At 38.1% G+C, this 27,509-nt stretch overlaps 1 protein-coding gene across 1 annotated transcript in view; it reads left to right on the top strand.

The window, feature by feature from the left end:
• LOC121314128 (probable G-protein coupled receptor 158) overlaps positions 1–27,509 on the top strand; it is an 80,710-nt gene that overhangs the window by 4,659 nt on the left and 48,542 nt on the right. Inside the window, exon 2 of the mRNA XM_041247067.1 lies at positions 6,318–6,423. Coding sequence (XP_041103001.1) covers positions 6,318–6,423 — 106 coding nt within the window. The remainder of the gene's footprint in view (positions 1–6,317; positions 6,424–27,509) is intronic.

Here is a 27,509-nt window from a genome sequence, read left to right as displayed (position 1 = left end):
CAGAGGAGGAAAAATAAATACAAAATGACATTTCAGAAGTGAATCTGCCCTTACAATTTTCAGCTCATTTAGTTATTTTCCACTTAGTCATGGGATTTGTGCTTCAAAAATGTCACAGTCATAAAATGATGTTTCCATTACTTGAAATACCTGTTTATACTTTACTCTAGTTTACTACTCTGTGGTACTGGGATTTGCTGTGAGAGATTTAGAATCACACTGCAGCAGGTAACTGGGCAACAGGCAGATCACACTTGTGAAGAGTAAATTGAGTATGACAGGGCAGCATTGACCACCAGCAAAACCCCCAAACAGGTAGCATTACATGGACGAAGACCTGGCAGGTCTACACCTTCTATAGCAACTGGACGCTGAAATGTAAAGCAAAGTTCAATGTCATCTCCATGCCTCCAAAACACAGTTAAAAGCACTGAATGTTGGTGAAACCAAGGAAACAACAACCCTGTGAAAGAAACGATCAACATTACATTCTCACACTGATTGAACACAAAGTAATCACATTATTATTATTATTCTGGATTTCGCGTAACACAAGGCAGTCAAAATTCCATTGCGTTTTAATGAAGTGTTCTCAAACATTGCAATCCTATGTACAGGTGTCAGGATTTCGTGCTGGCTGTAATATCTTGCACACAAGAGGGGTTACAGTGTAACTCACAGTCATGGCAACTACTGTGCATGGGGCCAAAAAGCTACAGTGAAATAAAAAATGTGACTCCATTGTTTAAATTAGTTGTGTAAAATAGCTGATCTTGATATTATTGCTCTGAATAAAAAACTAGGGTGTGAGTATGATCAGGAAATATTGCTATACCATAAATTGGACATGAATTCAGCAACAAACCCAGGGAGGATTGTGTGGTTTCTTATGAAAGGGTTTTAAACTGGCAAACCACAAACTTGTCTCTCCCAAGGTAGTTCATTTAGTTGTGATAACAGGGAACCCTGCCACATGTCAGGCATTATGGCCAATATTTTATTAAAGTCTATTAAGAGTATATATATATATATATATATATATATATATATATATATATATATATATATATATATATATATATATATATATATATATATATATATATATTGCCTTCAAAACAGCATCAATTCTTCTAGGTACACTTGCACACAGTTTTTGAAGGAACTCGGCAGGTAGGTTGGCCCAAACATCTTGGAGAACTAACCACAGGTCTTCTGTGGATTTAGGCAGCCTCAGTTGCTTCTCTCTCTTCATGTAATCCCAGACAGACTCGATGATGTTGAGATCAGGGCTCTGTGGGGGCCATACCATCACTTCCAGGACTCCTTGTTCTTCTTTACGCTGAAGATAGTTCTTAATGACTTTTGCTGTATGTTTGGGGTCGTTGTCATGCTGCAGAATAAATTTGGGGCCAATCAGATGCCTCCCTGATGGTATTGCATGATGTATAAGTATCTGCCTGTACTTCTCAGCATTGAAGAGATCATTAATTCCAACGAAATCCCCAACTCCATTTGCAGAAATGCAGCCCCAAACTTGCAAGGAATCTCCACCATGCTTCACTGTTGCCTGCAGACACTCATTCGTGTACCGCTCTCCAGCCCTTCGGCGAACAAACTGCCTTCTGCTACAGCCAGATATTTCAAATTTTGACTCATCAGTCCAGAGCACTTGCTGCCATTTTTCTGCACCCCAGTTCTTTTGTTTTCGTGCATAGTTGAGTCGCTTGGCCTTATTTCCATGTCGGAGGTATGGCTTTTTGGCCACAAGTCTTCCATGAAGGCCACTTCTGACCAGACTTCTCCAGACAGTAGATGGGTGTACCAGGGTGCCACTGCTTCTTCAAAAGACCTTGGACAGCACATCTGGAAACCCCTGTCTGCCTTGAAATTTCTGCCTGGGAGAGACCTTGCTGATGCAGTATAACTACCTTGTGTCTTGCTGTGCTCAGTCTTGCCGTGGTGTATGACTTATGACAGTAAACTGTCTTCAGCAACCTCACCTTGTTAGCTGAGTTTGGCTGTTCCTCACCCAGTTTTATTCCTCCTACACAGCGGTTTCTGTTTCAGTTAATGATTGTGTTTCAACCTACATATTGAATTGATGATCATTAGGACCTGTTTGGTATAATTTAAAAAAGTTAAAATAAGTTTTCAGATTTTATATTACACATCTGCACCTGAGGAAAACTTCAATTAAGCCATCATAAAAACGTTTCCAATTCCCTATCCATTTAGGACATGCTTGTGTGAAAAACTTTGATGAAAATATAATTTAAGTTTGTCTTGGGGAATAAACAGCGGAAATCTACACAGAGAGCTGGGCACCCTGTGTAATAACTTTTTTTGTATTCAAAATGTGTGAAGATTTATTTATGTCATTAGGGGATTACCTCCCAATAGGCAAAATGCATTAGTCTAGCAGATGGCTTCCGATTACCATTAATATTATTATTACCTCATCACTCACAGACAGAGATACACAGCGTCCAGGTTAGATCATCCTCACACTGACATTATGCTGACAAGAAGCCCTTGTTTGTACACCGTTGAGGCTCATTGTACAGTCCTGTTTCTTCTACACACTAATGCCTCATTTCCACTGCGGGCCGTGGCTGAGCAATAGATGCTGTAATTGAAAGAACGTTGGGCGCTGTTATTATTTTCGCTCTACATGCGATTTCAGACAGCCCTCCCAATATCCAGTCGTCCAAACCCTCTAAAAGAAGACAAACTGCAGTAGTGAAGAAAGCTTGAATGTCAGCTTCTTATTCAGCACATGCCTCCCTGCTATGGGATGACGCAGTTGCTTTGTGTCCAGACCTGGCCACATCGGGTGGAGCATGGCAAACCAGGCCAGAAAAAGCATCCGCGGCTGGCCAGGGCTGGTATGGCCAACAGTGGAAACACCCTTTTTAGGTGAAAACTAGGTATAAAAAAAAAAACATAACTTCAAAACTCAATACAAGAGAAACAGTAGGCATTGTTCTTTTATGTGTGAATCCACAGAAGACACTGGTATTGCCTAGGCTAACAAACAGTAATATATTACAATACACTATATACAGGCTAGCTTCACTATAACGAACCCCCATGGGACCTGGAGAAATGTTCTATATCAGGGTGTTCACTATAATTGGGTTTGGCATTTTTCTGTATCAGAATAATGACAAAATGGCAAATTTGAATTGAACATCAATATATAGTACTTTCATGAAAATTCCTTCACATTGATCAACATTTAAGCTGTATTGTGACAAGGTACATGTGTCACATGTGTGGGTAACTGTATTACAAGACAGAGAAACATGGGAGTTGGAGATGAAATGCAGGCACAGACGGGCAGGACTTACACAAAACAGAAAGTAAACACACGGGTCATGTGACACTATCAATGATGGTAAGACACAGAGGACACATAGAGAAGACCATACAAAACTTAAAGTAAAACAGTACAAAAAACTACAAATAAAAGGGATTAACACAGGGCGAGCGCTAGCTTTACTGAACGAGGCGTCCCACTCTAGGAACCTGCTACACAATGTAACCCTCGCTATACATTACTTGGGATCAATATCCCCTAAACTAACCTACTGATGAGCCGGTATTCTTAAGACGACTCCTGCTTCTTCAAACAGCCTCGGCTGGGCATTGTCTTCACAAGCACTGTGTTGCAGTTTGTAAACAATCATTTGATCAAACATAACAACCCCAAAAAGCACAAAAAACAAACCCGCTTCCACATATAAATTACACCAACATAGGCAATCACCCTGCTACAGGTATGTTTAAAAAAAAAAAAAACAGTAAAGAAATGAAAAAAGAAAGAATGTACACTTACATGCTGAATACAGTAATTACACGTCCTTTCTCTTGAAAAAACTATCCAACATAGATTGTTCCTCACGCCAATTGCCTGGTTGCAGTTTGTGTGAAAATGATGGACAGTCAACGATTGCATTCGTCATGCATGAGTCATACTACAAGAGGTCAATTTTGAATTAGCGTTATCTTTGAATGAGTCAACCATGGTCTTTGTTTTCACTGAGAGAGTAACACACTTGACACTGGAGAAAGTTCATTGTCAGTCAGACTGAGATCGTTGTGTCCGGGTCGATCCTGTACGTGATCATTCTAATAGGGCTAATTTGCATTGAAACAATCATTAAAAACAGGTGTTTGTTATAAGAAGGGTTTGTTTTAGTGAAGTTAGCCTGTATGTTAAGGGTGAGAACTGGTGTTCAAGTTTAGTGTTGCCCAGGCCAATCTAGTCTCGCCAAGGGCTTCTGGGCGAATCCCGAAGTTACTACTTTTTTTTGGCACTTGCCCGCGTCCAAGCGGGCGAATCTAAATTAGTCCAGAACTTGAAAAAGACGACTGGGTGAAACCCATTTTTTTCAACAGTTTTCACTGAATTTTGAGACTAGCCCAGGTGAGTCTAGTTTCCTCCAGCACTTCAAAGTCGATGCTGGGCGAATCTGGTTTGCCCATGCCAAATTTGGTTGAGTCTAGTTTCGTCCAAAGCTTCAACATCGATGCTGGGCCAATCTGGTTTTGCCTATGCCAATTATTTGGGTGAGTCTAGTTTTGCATTTCTGCTCTCTCCCCTGCCAGGTTCCAAGTGCGTGCCAGGGTACCTGCCTCGCCTTCACTTCTGACAGCAATGTAGCGACGGTATGCTGGGTTTCCAGCGATGGTATGCTGGGTTTCCAGCGACGATGCTGGGTTTGTAGGCAATACTCTGTACAGGATTAGGGTTAGACCCCCAAGTGAAATAACAATGTCCAAATGTCTGACAAAACTAATACAAATGAATGAAATAAAACAGAACTGTTTGTTTTGCTCCATTCCCATACATTTCAAGTTTGCGTCTTCCTCTGTCTAATACATAGGGCCATGGTGTCACCAAATTTCCTTTGACAAAAATGTAATGAAACTGTAGCTCACAAATAAGCTTCTACTCAGATTGAAACAGCTGACAAAATGTCACAGCAAGTTTTAAATTATTTACCATTCACAACCACTTTGTTGCCATACTGCGATATGTAAAAAGCAAATACATTTTGCATTTTACATTTTACAGTTGTGTAATGTAATGTACACTAATTCCAGCAGTTTGTATTAATTGCATAGTATTTTTTATTGCTGCTAATTAGCACAAGAGGATCATCTTGACAACTCCTGTTAAATGAAAAGGTTTTTCTGTGTGCCAAATAGCTGGACCGTGTAACGTTTTTATAAGTATCTTACAGAGCATTAATGGATTTTTAAAGATGAGGAGCACTGAGAGTTGACACATTAATAAAGTAATGACTTTGCTGAAATTATATGCAACTACAGTTCTTTAAAACAGCTGGAGTGTGCTTCAAATTTGTTTTTGTCAGTGCACTTCAGAGCAGCCTTGCTTTTTAGAGCAAATACAGATTTTTTGTTTTTGTTTAGAAATATACTATACTAATAGAAATAATAAGATGTAAGGAAAGATGTCATAAATTGTGCAATAGATTTGTCTGTTAATTAATAAGTCAACCCTAACTTTCAATACTCAATGATACGGTGAATTAGTGGGAAAGTAGACAAACGTTTTATCAAAATGTATTTTAAAGCAAAGTCATATTCTCTTGAGGAGTTATATTTCTAAAATTATTAACCATTAGTATTTGTTTTCTGTATCCATATTGATATGATAGACTGCTGTTTACAAAAATCCAGTGTGTTTCTGAGATCTGTTATAGATGATAAAAAGGAAAGAGAAAGGGATAAATCCATACACATATCAGTGGGATCAGTGGTGTAATAGCCATAAGGATTATTAAAAAGAACCACAGCTCATTGCATACACAACACAGCTTCATACAGTACAGTACATGCTTTTACACAGCGGATGTATTATATTGTCCTATTACCAATGTATTATTATTGGCAAGGGGGTCCTGGAAAACAATAGAAAAGACCATTGCAATGTATAAAAAACAATGACAATGTACAAACACCACAATAAAAACATGTGTGGTTCACACCTAACCAGCAGCCTACAGAGATCTAAGAATAGGATAAATAAGACATATCTTTTTGTGAATGTGGACTGAAGGAGAAGCATTGGCAAGAGGTTCTAAGCAATTCCCAAATACAATCTTTAAAACCAGAGAAGGAAAGATTATCAAATTCCACCCTCATACTATGATGGAAACAAATTCTTGGAGAGTTGATATGCAAAAGAAAATGTATACTTATAAAACATACATTTTGAGCTCATCCTATTAAAAGATATCACTGAAAAAGTAAACTATTACTAAGCTTGTGCTCTTTTTCTCCAGGGGTGTGGTTAGGGTGGACATCAACCTCCAAGATGTGGACATTGACCAGTGCTCCAATGATGGATGGTTTGCAGGAACTCATAGGTGCCACTTGAACAGCACAGAGGTAAGGCTGCTAGCAGGCAGTGGGTCAAGATCAGGCCAGACACACAGCATATATATCTTGAGAACAGCAGGCTCTGTCTGAAAGGAACACCTTGTGACAGCATCCCATTGCAATAAATCAATTTTTTGAACACCATAAGAACACTGCTCCACTACGTTCAGCTGCCCTACTTCTTCGTGGTCCGCTCTTGTGAAAACCAGCACCTGTCTCTTTATTTAACATTGGTTCAGAGTACAAATTCCTTGTGTTATTTACACTAAAAAGGCACCCCCCCTGCCCAATTTAATTGGACACTACTGTATAAAGCCATAGTATTTCTATATAGCAGCAGCATTGCTTCAGATATTGAGCATTGCTTATTATCCCCTGCTGGAGTTGCATGAGGTATTCCATCTACACTTATTGGAACAAGCTATGCCATTTTTCCCATGCTGGAGGATTCAGAATGGAACCAGGACAACAGCAATGAAGAGGGCAGAATAAAAAGCAGTATATCAGATACTATTATCAACATGACTGAAATGCTGGTTAAGAGAATGGGAAATGGCTCTGCTGTGGGCTCACTCAGAACACCTTGGTCGCTTAGCTGCATTTGAGAAATGCCAGGTAGTTAATCCTGATGTTTAAAATCATCAGATCTTCTGTTAGGTAGGCATATTTAGAAAGGGTCTTTTCCAGATGAGAATGACACTAACTTGTGAGCACTGTCCATTTATGGAATTAGCTATAAAACAGAAATAACATACCCAAGAGGAACAAGAAATGTGCTATCAAAATGGTGGCTTTTCATTCATTAAATGTTAGAATGCAAAGTAACTTTCTCTTGTAATACAATTAATAACACAGTATCTACAAGCTGTGGGCGAAGTTTATTTGATGGTGGAGTATTTATTACATCCAGCTTAATGCATTCTGCTTGTACTACTTCAGAACCCATTCTTTCTTTGCACTGAACCATTTAATATGCATACCCCTTTCAGCACACACACAAGCACACACTGACAAAAAACAAGAGGAGTATTATTAAAAAAAAACAACGAAACTTTCGAACTAAAGGTCTTGCTTTCGATGAAAAGCATTTGATAACCCCAAATTGTTTCAGGTTCCGTGTCAATGGTCCCACAGCAGATGCCCTCCAAAACAGGACTTTATAATCTAGAAACTTTCTTTAGCTACATACATTTCAAGCAGCCTCAGTGATCCAGGTGTAACGGGCAGGGTTGTATGATACACTGCCATCACAGATTCTGTCCTGTCCCCTGTCGGTGAGATGAGAAGAGGTTGAAAGCTCTGTAGTCATGAATGCAGATGAGCTCAGCTCTTCTGCATTGTGGTTCAGCCGCTTGCTTGTGGTGTGCGGGGTCACCAGATCATGCCCAGTCTCTACCCCGGTAGACAGGCACACGTTTACAAATGCCCTCCTACACATTGGCATGCTTGGAGCGTTTAATAGTCACCTCAGCCAATTGCTGTGTCTAGCAGGTATGCATTAATGCTTGATTACAGGTTTAAGGGAATGGCTGACAATTTTAAGACATGCAAATGAAAATATTTTGAGAAATGCATATTACTTGCTCCCAGTGGGCTGCGTACTGCCAACCTTTGTAGCATATTCTTTACCAAAAATCTTTCACAGGGGACTTTTGTTGCTGGTATTTATAAGTGACATCCTCCTTAGGTTACTGAAATACATTGTCTGTTTATATAACATTTCACTGTGCATGTGTTCATCATGGATTGGCCTGTCGGCAGCTGATTTCATCACTGAACACCCCCACTGTAAAGGAGTCAACTCATCACATGTCTATTTTTAGAGGGGAGAAACCCTAGTAGTATTTTTCCTCATTTTGCTTAATGCCTTTATTTTTATTACTTAGAAAGACACTTTATAATCCAGCATGTATTTGACTCCTGTATAATACATGTAGTTTAATGGATTGCAGCAGGCATGCTAAATAATTAAGAATGCTCTTTGTCTTTGTGGTTCTTTCATTGGGGGATTGGAGCAAAGAGAAAGGTATTAAACTAAAACTGCATTTGTCAAAAAAAGTCTTTTTTCTTCCCTGTTATTTTGCTTGCACATATTTATACTGGAGTATATATTTTTAAATAATATTATATTTAAAATAATGGTTACCTGAAGTACATTAGCACTGGATTTCTGGGGAGATCATGAAGCATAGTTAAACATGTATACACATTGTAAAATGTATAATGAAATTGGGGGCCCCCCAATTTGCATTGTATGCACATTTATTTGCTAACGTGGCATGACTTGTGATCATTAGGTCTAGATACACTATTTAAGAGTTGTGTGCAACTGTTCAGCTACAATCATCGGAAAGCAGAAGGGTCTCATGATTTTGCAAAAGCAATGTTACTGGGTACCATTACATTACAGATTGCAGATAGTGTGCTTGAAAACAGTTTATTATCCACTTATAGGATTTGGAATCCCAATGAAAGGGGAAGTTCAAGAGATAACACTTGTCACACAGTGAGCACTAAATCCTTCTGTGTTGCAATTCTTCTGTGTAACTGTGTAGTAAAACTGTGGTTTAGAATGGTCCGATTCAAAATATATTAATAGCTGCAATGCATAATGCCAGTTAATGGGATCCTTGTAGAATTACGATGAAGAAAAATGGCAGCATTGGAAATCTGATTCATTGCTAAATTAATTGTTTTTTTTAAAAAAAGAAATAAAATAAAATAATACTCTCTTCATTGTTATTTCAAAGAATACTAGTATTTAATTTGAGAAACTGAAACAGATTGACCTTCAGTAATGGATTCCTTAATGAAGACTCATGAAATGGTTGTGGTTGTGACGAAGTGCCCGCCCCTGTGTGTATTTTCTGTTATATGTTGAGTGTGGTGTGTTAAAAGTTGGTGTATAGTCATTGGTACACGGGATATAAATGGGTCTGTGTAACACGAGTGTTTAAAATGTATATTTGTATTTAGGCATGAGGATTGCACAGCACTTCACGTGCAAGTAAAATGTAATATGTGAGCACAGGGAATTGCACTTTATTAATTCACGTGCAGTTGTACCGCGACTCCAACTGAATGATTGATTAGCAGTCGAGTGAAAGCAGCATGTTTTCACTTACTCAGGGTTGTGTGTTCGGTGAGTGGAGAACGGGATTGGAGATGAAGGTAATAAGTGTATCGTATAATAATAATAATTCTTAAATAGAAGCTCACATTGTGTTGTCTGTATAGTCCGTTTTGTTTGTCTTTTTGTCTTGGCGACGAGTGCCGTGTCCTGTATTTTTGTTTGTTACAACCTTTTTATTTTCTGTTCTGTTTATTTATTAAATGCTGAGTGAAAGCCTTCACTCAGCTCCACCAAACTCCACCTCTCTGTTGCTTATTTCCTGGCTCTGGTCTGACACCACCCACTCTGGCCGTCTTTGGGACAGTGGTACAAAGATGTTTCAGCCCTAAACAAATCTAACAGCAGAGTGGAATATTGATTACTTGTAATCAAGATAAATGATTAAGTTGTACTTATTTTACAGATGTTCTAAGCCCTTACCTTACCATACTTTCTGTTAGAGTGACAGGAGGTTTTATAATACCCAGGGATATGTTTGAAAGTAATGTTTAAAGGCTTGCTCTGGTGGCTAAGTAAACAGTTTGTTTTGGATATCAACACAAATTACCATTGAAGTGCAATCAATATGCTTTTATTGAGGATTGCCCTTGGTTGGGACTATTTGAACTACACCAAATCAATAACATTAACAAAACAAGTTAAATCTATATATTTTTTAGGCAGATAAATACTTTAGAAATTGTGGATCTAATATATGTTATCTCCCTGCTGAAAACTCCAGCAAATGCAGGAAAACTGGAAATCAGCAACAGTGATCAGCAAGAGTTGGGAATTGTAACTGTTTATATGGATTGCTCTAGTCCGTCATTGTCCAGTCGCACAATGAATCACTTATATCTCCTGGACTTTATGCTTTCGCTCACATTCATTATTCAAACCAACGTACGATCGGTCCATTTACAGGCCTGTTTCACTTTCCTGTTACTCTTCATTCCACACACCAGCACTGTGTTCCCACTCAAACAAAACCCCAAGACAAAACACAGACAGAACCCCCCAGGATGGCCATCCTGTTTGTAAGAAACGTGGGCTATATATAACAGGGTGCCTAAAACTATCAATAATTAAATAGTCAGTATCCAATAAGATATTTCAAGGAGACTGAGTGAAGAAGCTACCAGAAAGTGATATTACTGACCATATTGGAAAGGATTAAAATTAAATACTGTAAAGTTATACAGAATAGCTGCCAGTTATACAAAGTACCTGCCTGGTAGCTAACCAGGATAAGCCAGCCCTGACCGCTACTGTCTTCTGTGGGTCGTGCTTCTTCAACTGCCCCAACTGGAGGTGTTGAATGAGCTCTCTAGGAAATCATTTCCAAACGCATTGATTTTGACTTTTTTTTGTAAAGTCTTTAGCAAGGCTACAGTAAAGGCACTCTGTAGATATACGGGACTTCATTCCTCATTTTCATCTATTTTAGGTTGAAAGGCCTTAAGCTCCAAATATGTTTTGCCATATGTTTTCCTGATTTGCAGGAGAGATCCATTTACTTTTCACATTTCTAAACAGTTTAACAAATCCAGTGGATTACAACTACCTTACAAACGGCATGTATTGTACGAGCAGGTTTTATGAGCTAGTTATAATCTGTTACAGTAATGCTCGTTTTTTCTTTATTTTTTTTGTTTAATTCAGAACTATAGCACTACACTATATAGTCCGACAATGAACTCCCACTAAATATAAAATACTTTTTGAAATTGGTAAAAAATTGTGTCATTAGCATGCAATTATAATGCATAATTGCATTGTTGGGAAATGCTTTCTGCTTTATTATTTAGTAATACTGCTATAGCATTATAGCAAAATGAATGGAGATGTAAATCACACAAATGTACAACCATACTTAAAATATCTTATCCAAATGTAATGCAGGGACGGATGAGAAAAATAAAACATTTATAAACAAGATTGGTTCTGAAGTACATAATTGGAGAAACAAAAGCTTGAATCTCCATCCTATCTCTGTAATTATAGACTACCCCTGACATGAATTAAAGTAGTTTTTCCTATTAAAAATAAATGATGGCATTTGAGCACTAAACTAGATAAAGCTGAAACTATATTTCAATTGGAACCTTTGGTTAAAGTTGTTGTAGGTAAAAAATAAAGTGAATTTAACAAAAAAAAAAAAAAAATCCCCCCAAAAAAACTCTTGCTGGAATTGTTCCAGCGCCTTGTTATTGTTTTGGTGATTAATCTGTGTGTCATATCTGACTGTTCACAACAAAGGTGAAGCCATAACCCTTTCACACTGCTTGAGAGCACTCTGGGGAAACACCATTTATTATACTTTTTTATGTGACACTAAAAGTAATTATTGGAAGACAAACATATTAGTCAAGGTTTTCTACATTGGTTGGAACCTAATTTTGCACTGTGATGAAGATTAATGTCAGTGTGGATCCTTTCACACTGCATTGTTCCCTGAAATTTTGTTTGGCATTCAGTGTGACAGCTTCACATGGTCTTGGGATATATAATATTGTAGCCGCTGTGGGAAAAATGTGAGGCTCTTTTTATAAATCACACACACAGGACTGGAACCAACGACAGACTAACCCAACCAGGCTACCCTCAGAGACAGAAAAGACCTATCCAAATGCATCAGAAAGTCTTAATATAAACACCATTCTTATTTGTTTTGTCTTGTTAGGTGGCTCTTCATTGTCAATGAATAAAGAAAGTCTCGGGGCCCTATCTTGAAGCGAGTGCTGATGCAAAAGTCATTTTAATTGCTGTTGCTTGGAATTTTTAAGTTCAAAAACCAAAGGCAAAGAGTTTCCTGTTGGTTGCATACTGTTAACTGTATTATTCCTCTGAGAAGATTTGCCTTTCACTTGCATTTAAAATTATGGTTGAAAGTTCAGCATGGCAGTTCAGGTTTTCAACCTATGTCCCAATGAATTCAGATACCTTTTACCCATCTCTGGCACCACAAGGGGAGGCAGTTGTGCTTCTGGTCTTGTTATCTTCCAGTTCCACATATTATCTCACAGGGGCACAGCTTTTTGGTTGACATGGAATACATTTCTCATCCTGTAGTTGATGCAGAAGAAAACATGTATGTTTTTAATATATTACTGTTACACTCTTGGGCAGACCAGAAAACATAAGAGACATTATCTACAAGACAGTACTTAGGATCGTCTTTTCATGTTCCTTTTTTCACAAGACCCAGTTTTGCTGAAAGCAATGGGGAATCTGTCATAGATTCATGAAGACAGAAAGGTGTTTATTATTTTGTGTGGCTCTCCGATAAATTGTTCCTAGAAGAGGATGTTGTGTAAGGAAACAAAGGTTTACTGAAATCTGTTTACACTTTGGAGAGCACTTCTAAACCTGTATGTGTGTGAATCAGGAGATGAGTCATGCCTTACTATTAAACAGTCAATAGTGCTAAATTTAGAAATACTTCAAGGATGACAGGTGTTTATGTACCATTAAAAAAACATTCGAGACTGCTGGTGATGTAATTTTGGGTGAGTAAGGTTTGGTCTTGTTCAGACTTCTCAACTCTATTTAAAGAAAGCTCTGTGTTATGTAACACCCTTGTGACTTGTCTAGCTTCATGGAAAGCAGTTCTAGTCAGTCCTGTTGATATGTATCAGGGGGACCTTGTTCATGAAATCTGTGTTATACAGCTCCAGTGGTTCCTGACGTTACAATTATAGAGTAGGATGGAAACAATAGAAAAGGAGCTTAGAAAAGGAGAGCGAGGGAATTTGGATTTCCAGCCTCCAAGGGGTGTTTTAAAAATGCCATTTGTGTTTAGCAGGGGGAAACTGGGGTAACTGGAAAGACCTGTTGAGCCTGTTGAGCATCCATGTGGATCAAGTGACTGTCAGGATGAGTGAATTGTTCACTGTGTCTTTAAGAGCACGTAGCCAGAGCAAGAGGGAGCTAGTGTAAAAGGCCAGAGTGGAAATCAAGCCGACCAGTCAAACCTGTAACAGTACTGAAACTGACTAGTTAGACATTACGTGATAGAGTACAGCAATGCTGTAAAGTTCTATATTCAAATAAAGCTCATTTAATTCATTTGCAACGTTGTCTAGAGTTAATTCATCAATGTGACAGTAACCACCTGAAATTCAGAATGACTCTCTGAGGATCAGAATTCTGGTGTCTAATCTTATATTTTTGATATTTGGGATCCCAAATATTACATTTAAAAATAATTTGGTTCTTAAGATTAAGTAAGATTAAGTGAACCCATCCAGTCTGTTTTAAATATTCCTCTAATTGGATATTTAACTAAACCGCAGTTTTGAAAAATCTCATAATGTGAAGGTTACTGTACATGCAGTATGGTTGCATGCAATGTTTGAAGCAATCTGATATTTTAAGTTGCTTTCTATTAAAAAAATAGTTTTCCAAGCACATTCAGTCCATGCTTCATTGAGTTGGTATGGTTAATACTGTACTTACGTTTGGCAAAATTTCCATTAAAAACTTAACTAGGACAAAAGTATTGTGCCAGATTCAAACCGAAGCTAACCCAAAAACTGAATCTGTGTCACAGAACTCAGAACAGTCTGTCTGAAAAGTAAATAAGGAAACACTGTTAAATTAACTGGCATAAAAATATGCCAACGAGTCCCTAGGTGACGAGCACATCCACTGATATGAGTTCTGTGACAGTGCAGCAACAGAAAGTTTCTCACCAGAACAGTCCAGAAGGCCAGATCCCATCATGTTAACTGCAGCCCAGTACAGAACTTGTTTTATCAAATTTATGTGGGCGGCACTGACAACATGCAACTCTTGTTGTCACGGTAACTGTGTAGGGAATGAATGATAATGAATGATTTAATTAAGTCTAGCTTAAGAAGTGTATAGTTATTTTTTTTTAACTATCATTGATATTTATGTAGGTTTTTGAACACACATTCTTTGCAAACAAAATAAGTGAGCCTCCATATATATGCAAGAATGTAAACATGACATACAGACAGACAGAGAAACAGACCCCCCCTCCCCACCATATCCCTAGAATCTAATATTCTCAATAACTTAAACTAAATAGGGTTAATAATGTAAGCATGACATACACAGACAGACAGACAGACCCCCCCCCCCCCCCTCCATATACCCCCAGAATCTGATATTCTCAATTCTATACTTAAACTCAATAAGGCTACTTAATACCTAGTTTATTGACAATTGGATAAGTGGTCCTCCAGATAAATACAAACAAGGACAGAAGGTCAGACAGACAGGATGTGATATTCTCAGTTCTGGGTATATGCAGCTCATAGTTTTAAAAAAATCCAAATCAGGGGCAAAGATATAGTGTAAATATCTTGTGTCTAAAACCAATTCATTTGACCTTTTTATGTTACTTTGAGGTAAAATAACCAAAGCTTTAAAACACATTTTGTCTATAAACATTTTCCTCAAGTGGAGCCATTTTGTATTCCTGCCAAGCACAATAAGTACACTTCCTGAGACCTTACCTGTGCTTTACACTTAAACTTTATACTCCCTGCACATAGGATACAACAGGGCTTAGTATAAAGCCTTTACTCCAGTCTTTAATCAACTTAGATTTTAGAGGAGAAAACTGATGTTATAAAATGAGAACTTGAAAGTTTTTACGAGATCCTGAATTACATTCTGGTTCTGTTTCATTATTTTAAAAATAAATAAATAAATAAATAAATAAATAATAATTAACACGTTTTTTTTTTTTCTTCTTCCAAAAAATAGAAGCTAATTTAAGACTGTATTTAAAAATGTGAAACTATAATCCTATAAAGGGTCAGGTGGGGTCTTATATGACCTTGTGAAAATGGAGAGGAAACTGAGCACTTCCATAAAACTAATAGCGTTGTCAAAGTGAAAACAATCCCTGCCTAAAACCCAGAGTGACTGGTGAGAATGTTGTTTTATGCCATGTAAGAAAATTACATCTGGCATTTCCACATTGATTGGAAAACATCAGTTTACAGGAAATAGAGTGTTTTGTATTAACTTGCATGGGAACAGATTGCAGCATCTCTGGCTCACAAATGATTGGTTGTTAACCCAGTATCTCTGAAAACATTCACTACAGAAGACTAGCTTGCCAAAGTCTCATTAAAGCCAATTGGACACAGAGGAAAATGGTTTTGGCATGACAATAACACAACATTGACAGTCACAGTTTAAATGAAGTACCTCACTAATTAATGGGCAGGGTGAGTGCTTATTATAGTATATGAGGACTGAACTGTATCATGAATAAACTTGTTTATCATTTTTATTCAGCATGAAGTGAGAGTAAAATAATATTAGTCAATATGTAAATAGAGGTGAATTATAGCTGTCCATCATTTAAAAATGCTTCATCTCAATGCTAAATTAAACTACTGTACAAAAAACAAAGTCAGGTAGACAAACCAGCAGGATTGGTCAGCAGTTTCTCCAGGAAGCTGCATGTCATATATTTATCATTTGAATGAACTCTTATGAGCGTAGCACACTGTTATACATGTGCAGTATGTGTGAGTCCTTTTAAATTAAATTCTATTCTAGTAGCTGGACACTAATGTTTACACGACTCAGGGTGCAATCTCGTTTATAATGTTAGTAGCTTGAGGAATGGCGACAAAATGCTTGTTGAGTACAGTCAATAAAGACACCCCCCCACACACACACACAAAATCACATACTGTATACTTATAATTATGGGTTTTAGAACCGAATGCAATGATACAGCTGGAGTTCATAGCTCCTCTGAAGCCTCGTACTAGTCACTTCAGTGCCATATTGCTGCCTTTAATTAGAGAAAGCGTCGAGAACAGACATGTGATCATAAGTGTCGCATCACTTTGTACTGGATTAGATGCTACAGATTTTAGGACAAGCCCAAGTAATATTCTGCATCTGGGATTTCTGATGAGAATAAATTGAAAAAAGAACAACATTTTGTTTATGCATAAACTTGATAAAGATTTCATGTCATACGCTTACAGTCAACATTGCTTTTCACTTGTGAGAAAACAGATATGGGAAAAATTAAAGCAGTTTTTTTTTTATAACATCTTCAGCTCTGACAGGTATCATACTGGGCCATTTTTGCATATTTATATATATATATATATATATATATATATATATATATATATATATATATATATATATATATATATATATATATATATATAGCGCCTTTTCATAGTGGACCACCATCACAAAGCACTTTACAGAGGTAGGCTATGAACTGTGCATTATATGCAGAGTCACTTACAATAGGACATTGATTTAACGTCTCGTCCGCAGGATGGATTACAAGGAGGTTAAGTGACTTGCTCAAGGTCACACAGTGAGTCAGTCAGTGGCAGTGGTGGGATTTGAACCAGTGGACCACACTGCCTCCATTAGTGTCACAAAGATAGCAAAACAAGCTTCCTGTCTTCTTCCATTCCTTCTTCTGATGTTTAAAAGATAAACATTGTGTGCACTGTAAATAGCTACTGGCATGTCACTGTCAGGTTATAGTAAATCCAGTAAAAGAAAATATACCCAGCAGTATTCCGCAGTTAACTGCCTTGCACAATATCCTATTAGTGATAGTAATCAAGCTGATGCAAAAGTGTGGGTTCATTTGACTTTAAACTGACCTTCTGTCCTGCAGTTTATAATTTAGCTGAAAAGTCAGGTCTCGAAATTATCTGAAATACAAAATGTATACTTTAAAACAATATCTTATGTCATTGTGTAATTTGCTGCCCCATTTGCTAAATGTACGTGCAGGAATAGAGTTGAATAATAGTGCAAAACTGAATCATGAGCACGTACTGCCGCACTGACCATTCATATTGATTTAGTGTCCTGTGGTTTGGGATTCGTTGAAGCTCTCTTTCTTCCTAATGCCCCGTTTCCATCTGGAACTGGAACTGACTTGAAAGAGATTTTTTTTGACATCTGAAGGAAGAAAAAATATATATATATATATATATATATATATATATATATATATATATATATATATATATATATATATATATATTTTTTTTTTTTTTTTTCTGGGAATTGATCTCTTAAATAGAGTTGAGAGTTTTACAAGCAGCATCTAACAGGATTTTGCTTGTCTTACAATCAGTATTGTGTATCCGGGTAGAGCAACTTTACAACAGACATATGAACAAAAAATACTTCAGCGATTACAAACAGTGCACATTCAGTTTCACACATTTTCATATAGTAGAATTTGTTAGCTTTGCAGGGTCATTCAACAGTGTACACACTCCACACTCATTAAGGCTTATGATTCCTGTGACAATGTGATTACCTGCTTTAGAAAGGCTGGCTTTGGAGTCATAGCCCCCCAGCTCTGCTGTCAGCCAGTCAGTAATGAATGTGTCAGAATGAGTGATGGACACCCTCCTTGTCATTTAATAGATATGCTGTTCTGATTTAGCCATTAGGATTGCTATTGGGCAGATAAAACATGCTCTTTACTTGTCAACATTTTCATATAGTGCTTAATACACAAAGGCAGAAATGTTTTTTTAATAATTGATTTAAAATTGTATATATTTCTTCAAAATGAAGGCGTGGGAAGGAAACAGGCACAGTTACAGATTTTATGACAAACAATTCTTAAAAAAGAAGAAAAAATATAGAATCCTTCAACATTGGACAAGACTGCTTCAAGTCCATTCTTTTTTCTTTCTTTTCAGTAATGAACTGGAAACCCAAAGAATATACTGTTATGTTGTCAGCAATTTTAGGAGTCAGGTACCTCAAACAATGAGGAAGTCAGTGGAGAGGCTGACTGTAATGCATTTCTACAGCATCAATATGGTCACCACCACTCTGAAAACTATCTATGAGATTAGATTAGCTCCAACCTCAATTGCTAGCTATTTGTAGAAACTGTGTGTTTATCGTAAGTATTATGAATACATTTTCTAATAAATGAATGTCTTTAGATTTGCAAATACTCTATTGTTAACCGCTGGTGTTTGGTGCCAATTATTCTAATAAAACTCATCATTTAAATGGAGGTAACTTGTTAACATTCTCCATAGCACTAATATACTGTATAGTTCATGGTCTTTGTATTAATGTATATGTTTTGAAATGGTCTATTATCTTATCTTATAATTACCTCCCCTGTTCAGATAGGATAAATGGTCTTGGAAATAAAGCTGAAAAACAATCGCAGCATACCTTTTTATTGGGGATGATAGACAGGGACATGAGTGTTATTGTGGTAGAAAAGTAAGTGCTCCGTCAAACCAGAAAAGAGAAGAGTTTAACCTAGTTAGTGGCATAATATTGAAAGCAGAGCAGTTATGCATATAAATACAGTTTATATGCCTCTCTAATTGGTAGGTATGACTTTTTATATTGTTTGCTATGCATGTTGTGTGGCATCTTGCTTTGATGTGTGCATAAATGCTGTAATATTTGAAGTGTTATGTCTGGAACACAGTACCCCTCTGGATAGCTGCTTTATTAAGTAAATGAATAAAGGATCAGTAATGCTTCACTGGAGAAATCCAATATACATATTTTTAATAAATAATGATGATTTGAAGTGAATTAAGGGCTTTGTAAATGCAGGAAGCACATAGGACATTATAACCCCAAGATAACCACAATGATTTATTTGTACATTGTTATAAATGTAATTTTGTGCACAAAGGTTAGGGTTACAAAAATATATATCTTCATCTCACTCAATGCTAACTGTGGCTGGATTTGAAGTTCCTAGGATGAAGGCAAGTCTTTTAATTTTTTTGTTGACCTGAGTTTGTCCTTTTTGAGTGTATTTTATGCGGTTCAATAGCTGATAACAAACAGGATGTGTTTAAAGTCTCAGCTTTGCCTTTTATTGAAATTAACTTGTATTTAATTATTTTAATAGTAACATTATATACAGAACTATAATTAAGTAAAACTTAATTTCATTCAGTGTACAAAAAGTGGATAAAACTAAGTCAAGATTTTAATACTAGCGATGGAGACACAAGTCCTCAACTAAACCCCAAGCGTCCTGTAGTTTTACTGGATATATTAAATGTCAAGTAAAGTATGCAGTCATAACTAAGCATTTTAGCGCCCGGGGCAGGCAATCATAAATGTTGTGTTTCTTTATACATACATATTTTAACGCATTATAAGAGCTACGTAATTATCAAATAAACTTGTTTTATAATGGTGCTGTTAAAAATAGCAAAAGGTTGGGGTCAGGGGAACCGAACGACACAGATAATAATAATAACGAACTGGTGGTGCTGTGGTGTTGGTTTGTGTAGAACCAGGTTCGTGGTCGTTAAGGCCGTTGCTAAGGAAGTGACGCATTCCTTTTCTTGTGCAGAGCCGCATGCAATCTTAGGACTATGCTAGGGGGGCACTGACAGCTGACAAGTGAAAACATTGAGGATCGCATAACAAAATATTACTTGAGTGGCAATGCATTTCAGTAATTTTTCCGTGCCCCACGGCTTTGCACCCTGGGCGGCTGCCCCGCTCGTCCACCCCTAGTTATGACTGTGACAGTATGTGCTGTTTTCACTCGCAATTTTGAAGTAAACGAGCCGCAGCTGAAAGTCATCCTAAAAACTTCTATTAATATTGTTATTGTTAATATAAAAAGTACACAGTTTTCTGTTCATAACCATTTTTATTGTCATTGAAGAGGGAACAGATTGATGAAGAGTATAACATTAATTGGCATAGATCTAAGGCTTATTGTGATATTACAGTTTTGAGTTGACTTTGCAGGTGAAGGGAAATCCATGAATTGACATCAACCATACTGATATTGAACCAGACTTTCTTAAAACTGTTCCTCACAATAGCCTGTAGGACCTGTTCAGACACAGCCATTCAGAAGGGTGGTTTAATTGAGATCGCTTTGAAATCAGAAGCCTGACAGCACGCTCTTCTGTAACACAGCTGTGTCACTGTCTTCAACATGCTCACCTCTGCAGTGCTTTTATCATTCATCCTTGTCTTATCGTTTGTTGATAGGGTGCCATTAAACCCGCAGGACAGCAGATACTGTTGTAGATCCTTTTGTTCTGTGCAGTTTTCACTGAATAAAAACAACCTTGATGGAAGGAGAGTCTCTCTCAGAAACCTATGTGAAAAAAGATGTAATACACCAAACGTTTATGTGAAATCAATTTTTTTCCAGTACCCTGTGTGCTTCTTAAACACGAACTAAGCACTTTGATTGAATTATTTTAGATTTATTTAAAAAAAAAGGGAAGAAAATCCCTATTTAACTGAGCTCCAGAAATGAATTCACTCCAATGAAAAGCATATCAATTCCTACGATTAGTAGGCTGAATATAACCTTCTCAGTACAGTCACTTTACATTACTAACAAGCCCATTCTGCTGATAGCACTTGTAAAATGAACTAGAGGTGTAAGGGGATTACAACTGTTAAGGATTTTCAGAGTTTTTTATGTTACTGAAAGATATACACATTGGCTGATAACTAGTGATAACGAGCTACAGTACTGCACATCCTAGTAGGTAGGAGATCACCATTGGCCCATATGGATGGGATGGTATCCCTTGATAACGTTCCCTTCAGTGTATTGATTACAGTCATTTTATTCTATAAGCATTGCTCTTTTATGTAATGTAGGCTTTTTCTGATACCCTATTTGTCCTTAGAATGTGTCACAATGCAACATCACCGCCTCCATGTAATGTAACTGGAGGCTTAACCACTATGCACTCTGTTGCATTCATGCAGTGCACCACACAACACTACACGTTGCATCAGTCACCCCATGTTATGACATTTTATGCGACTTTATGCATTTTTTATAGGGGCAAGAAAGCTCTGCCCTGCCGCGCTATTTACACAAAGGGCTCTGCCCTGCCGCTCTATTTACATAAAGGGCTCTTCCCTGCCACACTGTTTACACGCAGGGCTCTTCCCTGCCACAGTGTTTACATAAAGGGCTCTGCCCTGCCACAGTCCATCTTTGCCAGTTTACAGTCATTAAGAAAACAATTATAAAATCAAATAGTTTTAAGGAGAATGTAGCAGGGCGGTAGGAAAGCCCTGCTGTTTAATCGTATTGTTTATTTATTTTTAAAACGGGGTCTCCCCCTCCGCCCCTGTGTTATTTTGTATTTGTTTATTGTTTTATATTTGTATATAGATGACGGCGAACCGCCTTGCGTTTTGTTTTGTATTGTTTTACAGTGTGGATGGGAAGCCCCATCAACATTAAAAACAGAAGGTAGCCATCTCCTGAATTAATTAAGTGATTCATTTGTTGCTAATCGGGTCACCTGTATAAATACCTGCAGCTCTCTGCACTCTGCACTCAGGGTGGGGTGTTCAGAGGCGGAACGAAAGCGAGCAAGGAGAGAAATCTAAAAGCTAGAATAATACAGGATCAGTGACAGCAATCTGCCCAGCCTGACCTTTATGTGTAATTTATTTTGTGTTCGAGATTTATTTTGTTTAAGTGTTTTGTTTTGCTCTGTGAGCAGTGTTTATTTTTGTTTAAATATTTGATTTATGTTTGTTCTTTAATAAACGGTGCACTGGCCACTGCACCGTACCTTTATTTTTTGTTGTTCCTCCTTCTTGTCTGAGTCACCGCAATGCCATTTCCTGCCACAGAGAACATTAAGGAATATGAAGTGTGTTCAAAATAAAACTTTTTCTTTCTTCTGCAAGATGAGTCTCAGAACATTACAGAAACCATATGAAATATATGTTTGTAAGGACACTCCACCCTTACATCCTATTACAGGTTAAAGCATTTGAATTACGACAGTATTTCGATTTGTTCAATATATCATGCTATTGTTATTTGACTGGGATAAAGTTCCACACTGTGGATGCCCTGTGTGCAAAAATCTGACCTAATCTAAAGTATTAAAACTGTTCTGACTTTTTAATACAGTAACCTTCAATAGCCATTTAATCACTTAACAATCTTCAATGACCTTATCAAGTACCTGCTAATGGCCATTAGATTAATGTTCTGTCTTTTTTATCACTACTGTTCCCTTTACAAACATTTTGTGATTTAGCTTCGTCAAATAAAATGAACGCAGAATAAAACTGAAACACACAGCCATGTCACTCACTTACTATTCATAATATAGATGAAAATGTTAACCAGCATGAAATTGAAACCAAACCTGGAAAACTGTAAAGCATGTGTTTGTTTTGTGTCGCTACTTAAACAAACAAATATCACAGTAAACAACGTTTTAGCAGGTTGTAAATTTCCCACTTGTGTGGAATCGTATACCATATTCACTTTTAAAGCCTTTGCCAAGACACCACCTGCAGAGACCGATACATTATATGAATTTGTAATTCGTGATTATATCATTAATTGGAAGTGATTGGATTAAAGGTTATGGGCAGCGTTCCCACAGATTCACATCTGTCGTGGGATAATGGAAGAGGGAAGGAGTCACCTCAAGAAGTAATTACAGTCACTGTCATAAACAGACATCTGTGCTTGACCATGCGTAGCCAAGCTCAATTCTTTCACAAATTACATTTTGAAATGTGCATGCTGTTATATTACAGTAAAAGCCTTTACTGGACTAACCCCTCCCTTCCATGAAGCATTTCTAAGATGTGTAATCAAAATACATAGTAAAATGGCTATACTTTAGGCTAAATGCACAATATTTAGGCAACAGAGTTGACTGGACACTGCTCTCTCTATAATTTTAGTTATTTGTCAATAATGGAATGGAAAATAAAGAATAGTTGTGACATCATACTCATTAAACCCACATGATGCAACTCCTCAAAAAGTGTTTATTTGTAGAGATGGTTCTCCTTAATGCTGTCTCTTGGTTCACAGATGTACCTACACCCCTGGATACTTATAAACGTATTATAAGTCAAATCTAAATCAGATATAGACATGCAGATTCTGTTGCAGTTTAAACGTTTAGAATTCTTTTTCATTGACATTCTGAGTGCAAGATCTACAGTCTCAGTGAAAGCATAGTTGCTGCCAATAGATTCCAATTGGAACGTGACTCATATAATGCTTTGATTGTCAGGCTGCCTCCACTCTAGAGGGGCAAGGTATCGACAGGACACCTTCCTACAGTCTCTTCTCACCTCTGGCACAATGAGATTACTATGCTGGCTGCTCCTGAGAGTATAACAATTAGACTACACTAATACTTTGTCAGACACATTCAGCAAGCTCTTACCATCCATTATGTTGTGCAGAAGGGAATACCAATGATACTCGACATGGCCCCATGCAATGCAACTCTTCATGCTGCAGCTGTACACTGATGTGCAATTCGATCATAACCAAGAGAAAATTTGATAATATTCTCACACAAAATGCCTAATTCCTTAATGATAGCAGAAGAAGCGCTATGTTGTGAAACAACCTCAGGCCAGGGTTTCAATTATATGCTAACCCAGCATCTTAATATGGCTGATCTAGTTGTTTTATACATATTTGTAAGGCTCAGATTAATATATGCTCAAAAATACACCATTGCTGTTGGCTGGGTGTACACATAATTGTTTATCTGTTGAATTGTATTCCCTTTTGCTTTTATAAGGAAGTAGAAGAGGTACATGTTTGGCTACTTGGAATTATTGTGGTCATCACTGCTGACATCTCCTCAATCAGCAGCACACATTGCTGGCCATGTCAGAATCACATGGTGTTCAGACTACCAGTACATTCAGCTTTGTCATCAAGATTCCTGCTCACAGTAATGTGTTTAATTAGCTGCTGCTGAGACAGACAGGAGAACTTAATTATAGAAGGCAGATATTAGAGTGAAGTCAGGTTTACTGCCGAGTAATTGTAGCTTTAGAATTGAGTGCAAACTGGAGAGAGAGAAAGAAATAGAGAGAGGGAGAGAGCTATTTTAAGATCCACATGTTTAACCAGTTGTGACTATGATTATTATTTAAAATACCTTTGTGGACTTTAACATATGGTGAAGGCGACACCTGAAACAGATGCTCTGCTAGATACCAGTCAAACATTTGGAACAGCAACAACATCTCTACCTGCATGTCGGCCAGTGCGATGCAGAGGGATAGACAGCCTGGGAAACGGGAGGTGTTTATGTTCCTGTACACTTCTAGCATGTGATGCAGCTGAGAACTAAGAATGTTTCAGAATAGGAACCAAACTAGCTATACAATCCCTAAGGCAAGTGCCTATCTCTGGCATGTGCTGCATCACAGCCTGGTGATTTTCAATCATATGACTCTGGTGGTCAGTTAGGTTTTGCACAACTACCAGCTGATGTCCTTGTTGTTCCTTCATGGCATCCAATATCTTGATGATGGAACCTTGCCCACTGTTAACCTCCCTCTGTGCATTTAGCAACTCAAACACACCATCTCTGACGTCGGCTGCGGTATGTGTTTGTCGGGCAGGGGAAGTAGTCCAGCTTGCAGGTGAAGTTGGAGGGGACGGGCTCCTGTTTTGATTGGACTGTATTCCTGCGATTATTCTAAGTGGTGTGCTGGGTGATGGAGATGGTGCATCATTTTGGAGCTCACATCCTTTTGGGTTTGAGCAGGTGTACAAATTAAGAACAAGCTCTGTACCTTTATTGTAATATTATGTATATATAGATATTTTCTTTATTCTATTCTAAAATATCCCACTGAATGAGGGGAAATTACCAATGGAATTTTAAATGTTAGCCTGCGTAGTTCAGGGGGCGTGCAGCAGGGGGCTTCCAATTTCCTGTCAATTAGTACCTATTTTCTATTTAAGCCGTGATCACTTGCACCTTTGCTGTCTAGCGTTTCGTTTTCCTCCTCCTCCCCTCCTCCCCTCCTCCACCTTCTCATACATGCCTTCGCATCAGTCGTCTCTGGGGGACAAGTGATCTCACTTCCCCAACCTCAGGGCAGGCTTCAGCCTCCCTTGACCTTCAGGGGGGTTCTCACCGTGTGAGTCAGAGCGGACCCCAGGCCACACTTTGTCCTTTCGCAGCTCCTGGGCTTATCTTGCCTCACTCAAGGCTCTGTTCTATACTCTGTCTCAGTTCGGGACGTGGCTACTCATGCTCGAATCCCATACTAACCTCTATGTCTTGTTCTTATCTCAGGTCCCAGGCAGCGTGAAGTCTCGGCCATTTGGGGGTCTTACGAGCGCCCCTTTACAGAAGTCTCAGACACTGGGTACCTCTCCCTCTCTATCTACTTTCGTGTCCCGGTCTTCCGGGACCGTCTTTCTCTGAGGGGCGGCTCCCCGAGTCATAACCCTCATATGTGTTTTCGGTTGCTGGGTCCTTCGGCTCTGGGTCGTGTCGGCATCTCCACCCTCAGTCAGTGACCACTTTCTGCATCCTGTCTTCGGTTGCTGGGTCCTTCGCCCCTGGGCTTGTGACGGCATCGCCGCCCTCAGTCAGTGACCATCCTTCTATCCGGTTTCAGTTGCTGGGTCCTTTACCCCTGGGTTGTGTCGGCATTGCCGCCCTCAGTCAGTGACCACCTTCTATCCTAGCTTTTATGTCCAGCTTCGCTAGTCTGCTACTAGAGTGGGCCTCGCCTGCTCTTCTATCCTAGATCCGGTCCTTTCTAGCCAGCACTCTGTCCTACTTACCGCTCCCTTCTGCTTCTTCTGCCCTATCCCTACACCCCCAGCTCACGCCCCGTGAATTACATTTCGTTTTCATCCGTGCCATCTGATTTATACCCACATGCCAGATAATCTTAAAACAGCATTTTATATGTAGTGTTCTAAATAAATGCACATTCAGGATGACAAAATGCACAATTTTAAATGAAGTTTAGAAATTATACATAATATATTGTCCCTTTACATGAAAAGGGGGCAGAGCAAAGCCCTGCTGTTAAAATTTATTGTTTTCTTTTTATTTTGTATTTGTTCATTTCATCTTGCGGTGGTGGGGAGCCGGGACATCTTTGTATAAACACAACATAAATTACTGCCGAACAGGTCCTCTAGGCCATATACATAAACGTGGTACCATTTACACCGACTCTCAGTTCGAGGTGGGAGTACCCTCATGCTGCACTCTCCAAAAAAAAACATATATATATATATATATATATATATATATATATATATATATATATATATAAAAAGAAGGTTTACAAACGAGAGGAGGCCATTCGGCCCATCTTGCTCGTTTGGTTGTTAGTAGCTTATTGATCCCAGAATCTCATCAAGCAGCTTCTTGAAGGATCCCAGGGTGTCAGCTTCAACAACATTACTGGGGAGTTGATTCCAGACTCTCACAATTCTCTGTGTAAAAAAGTGCCTCCTATTTTCTGTTCTGAATGCCCCTTTGTCTAATCTCCATTTGTGACCCCTGGTCCTTGTTTCTTTTTTCAGGCTGAAAAAGTCCCTTGGGTCGACACTGTCAATACCTTTTAGAATTTTGAATGCTTGAATTAGGTCGCCACGTAGTCTTCTTTGTTCAAGACTGAACAGATTCAATTATTTTAGCCTGTCTGCATATGACATGCCTTTTAAGCCCGGAATAATTCTGGTCGCTCTTCTTTGCACTCTTTCTAGAGCAGCAATATCTTTTTTATAGCGAGGTGACCAGAACTGCACACAATATTCAAGATGAGGTCTTACAAGTGCATTGTACAGTTTTAACATTACTTCCCTTGATTTAAATTCAACACTTTTCACAATGTATCCGAGCATCTTGTTAGCCTTTTTTATAGCTTCCCCACATTGTCTAGATGAAGACATTTCTGAGTCAACAAAAACTCCTAGGTCTTTTTCATAGATTCCTTCTCCAATTTCAGTATCTCCCATATGATATTTATAATGTACATTTTTATTTCCTGCGTGCAGTACCTTACACTTTTCTCTATTAAATGTCATTTGCCATGTGTCTGCCCAGTTCTGAATCTTGTCTAGATCATTTTGAATGACCTTTGCTGCTGCAACAGTGTTTGCCACTCCTCCTACTTTTGTGTTGTCTGCAAATTTAACAAGTTTGCTTACTATACCAGAATCTAAATCATTAATGTA

This window comes from Polyodon spathula, chromosome 4 (assembly GCF_017654505.1).
Source record: "Polyodon spathula isolate WHYD16114869_AA chromosome 4, ASM1765450v1, whole genome shotgun sequence".
Lineage (NCBI taxonomy): Eukaryota > Metazoa > Chordata > Actinopteri > Acipenseriformes > Polyodontidae > Polyodon > Polyodon spathula.
The sequence above is the reverse complement of the archived record's forward strand: the minus strand, read 5'-3'. Positions and strand labels throughout refer to the sequence as shown.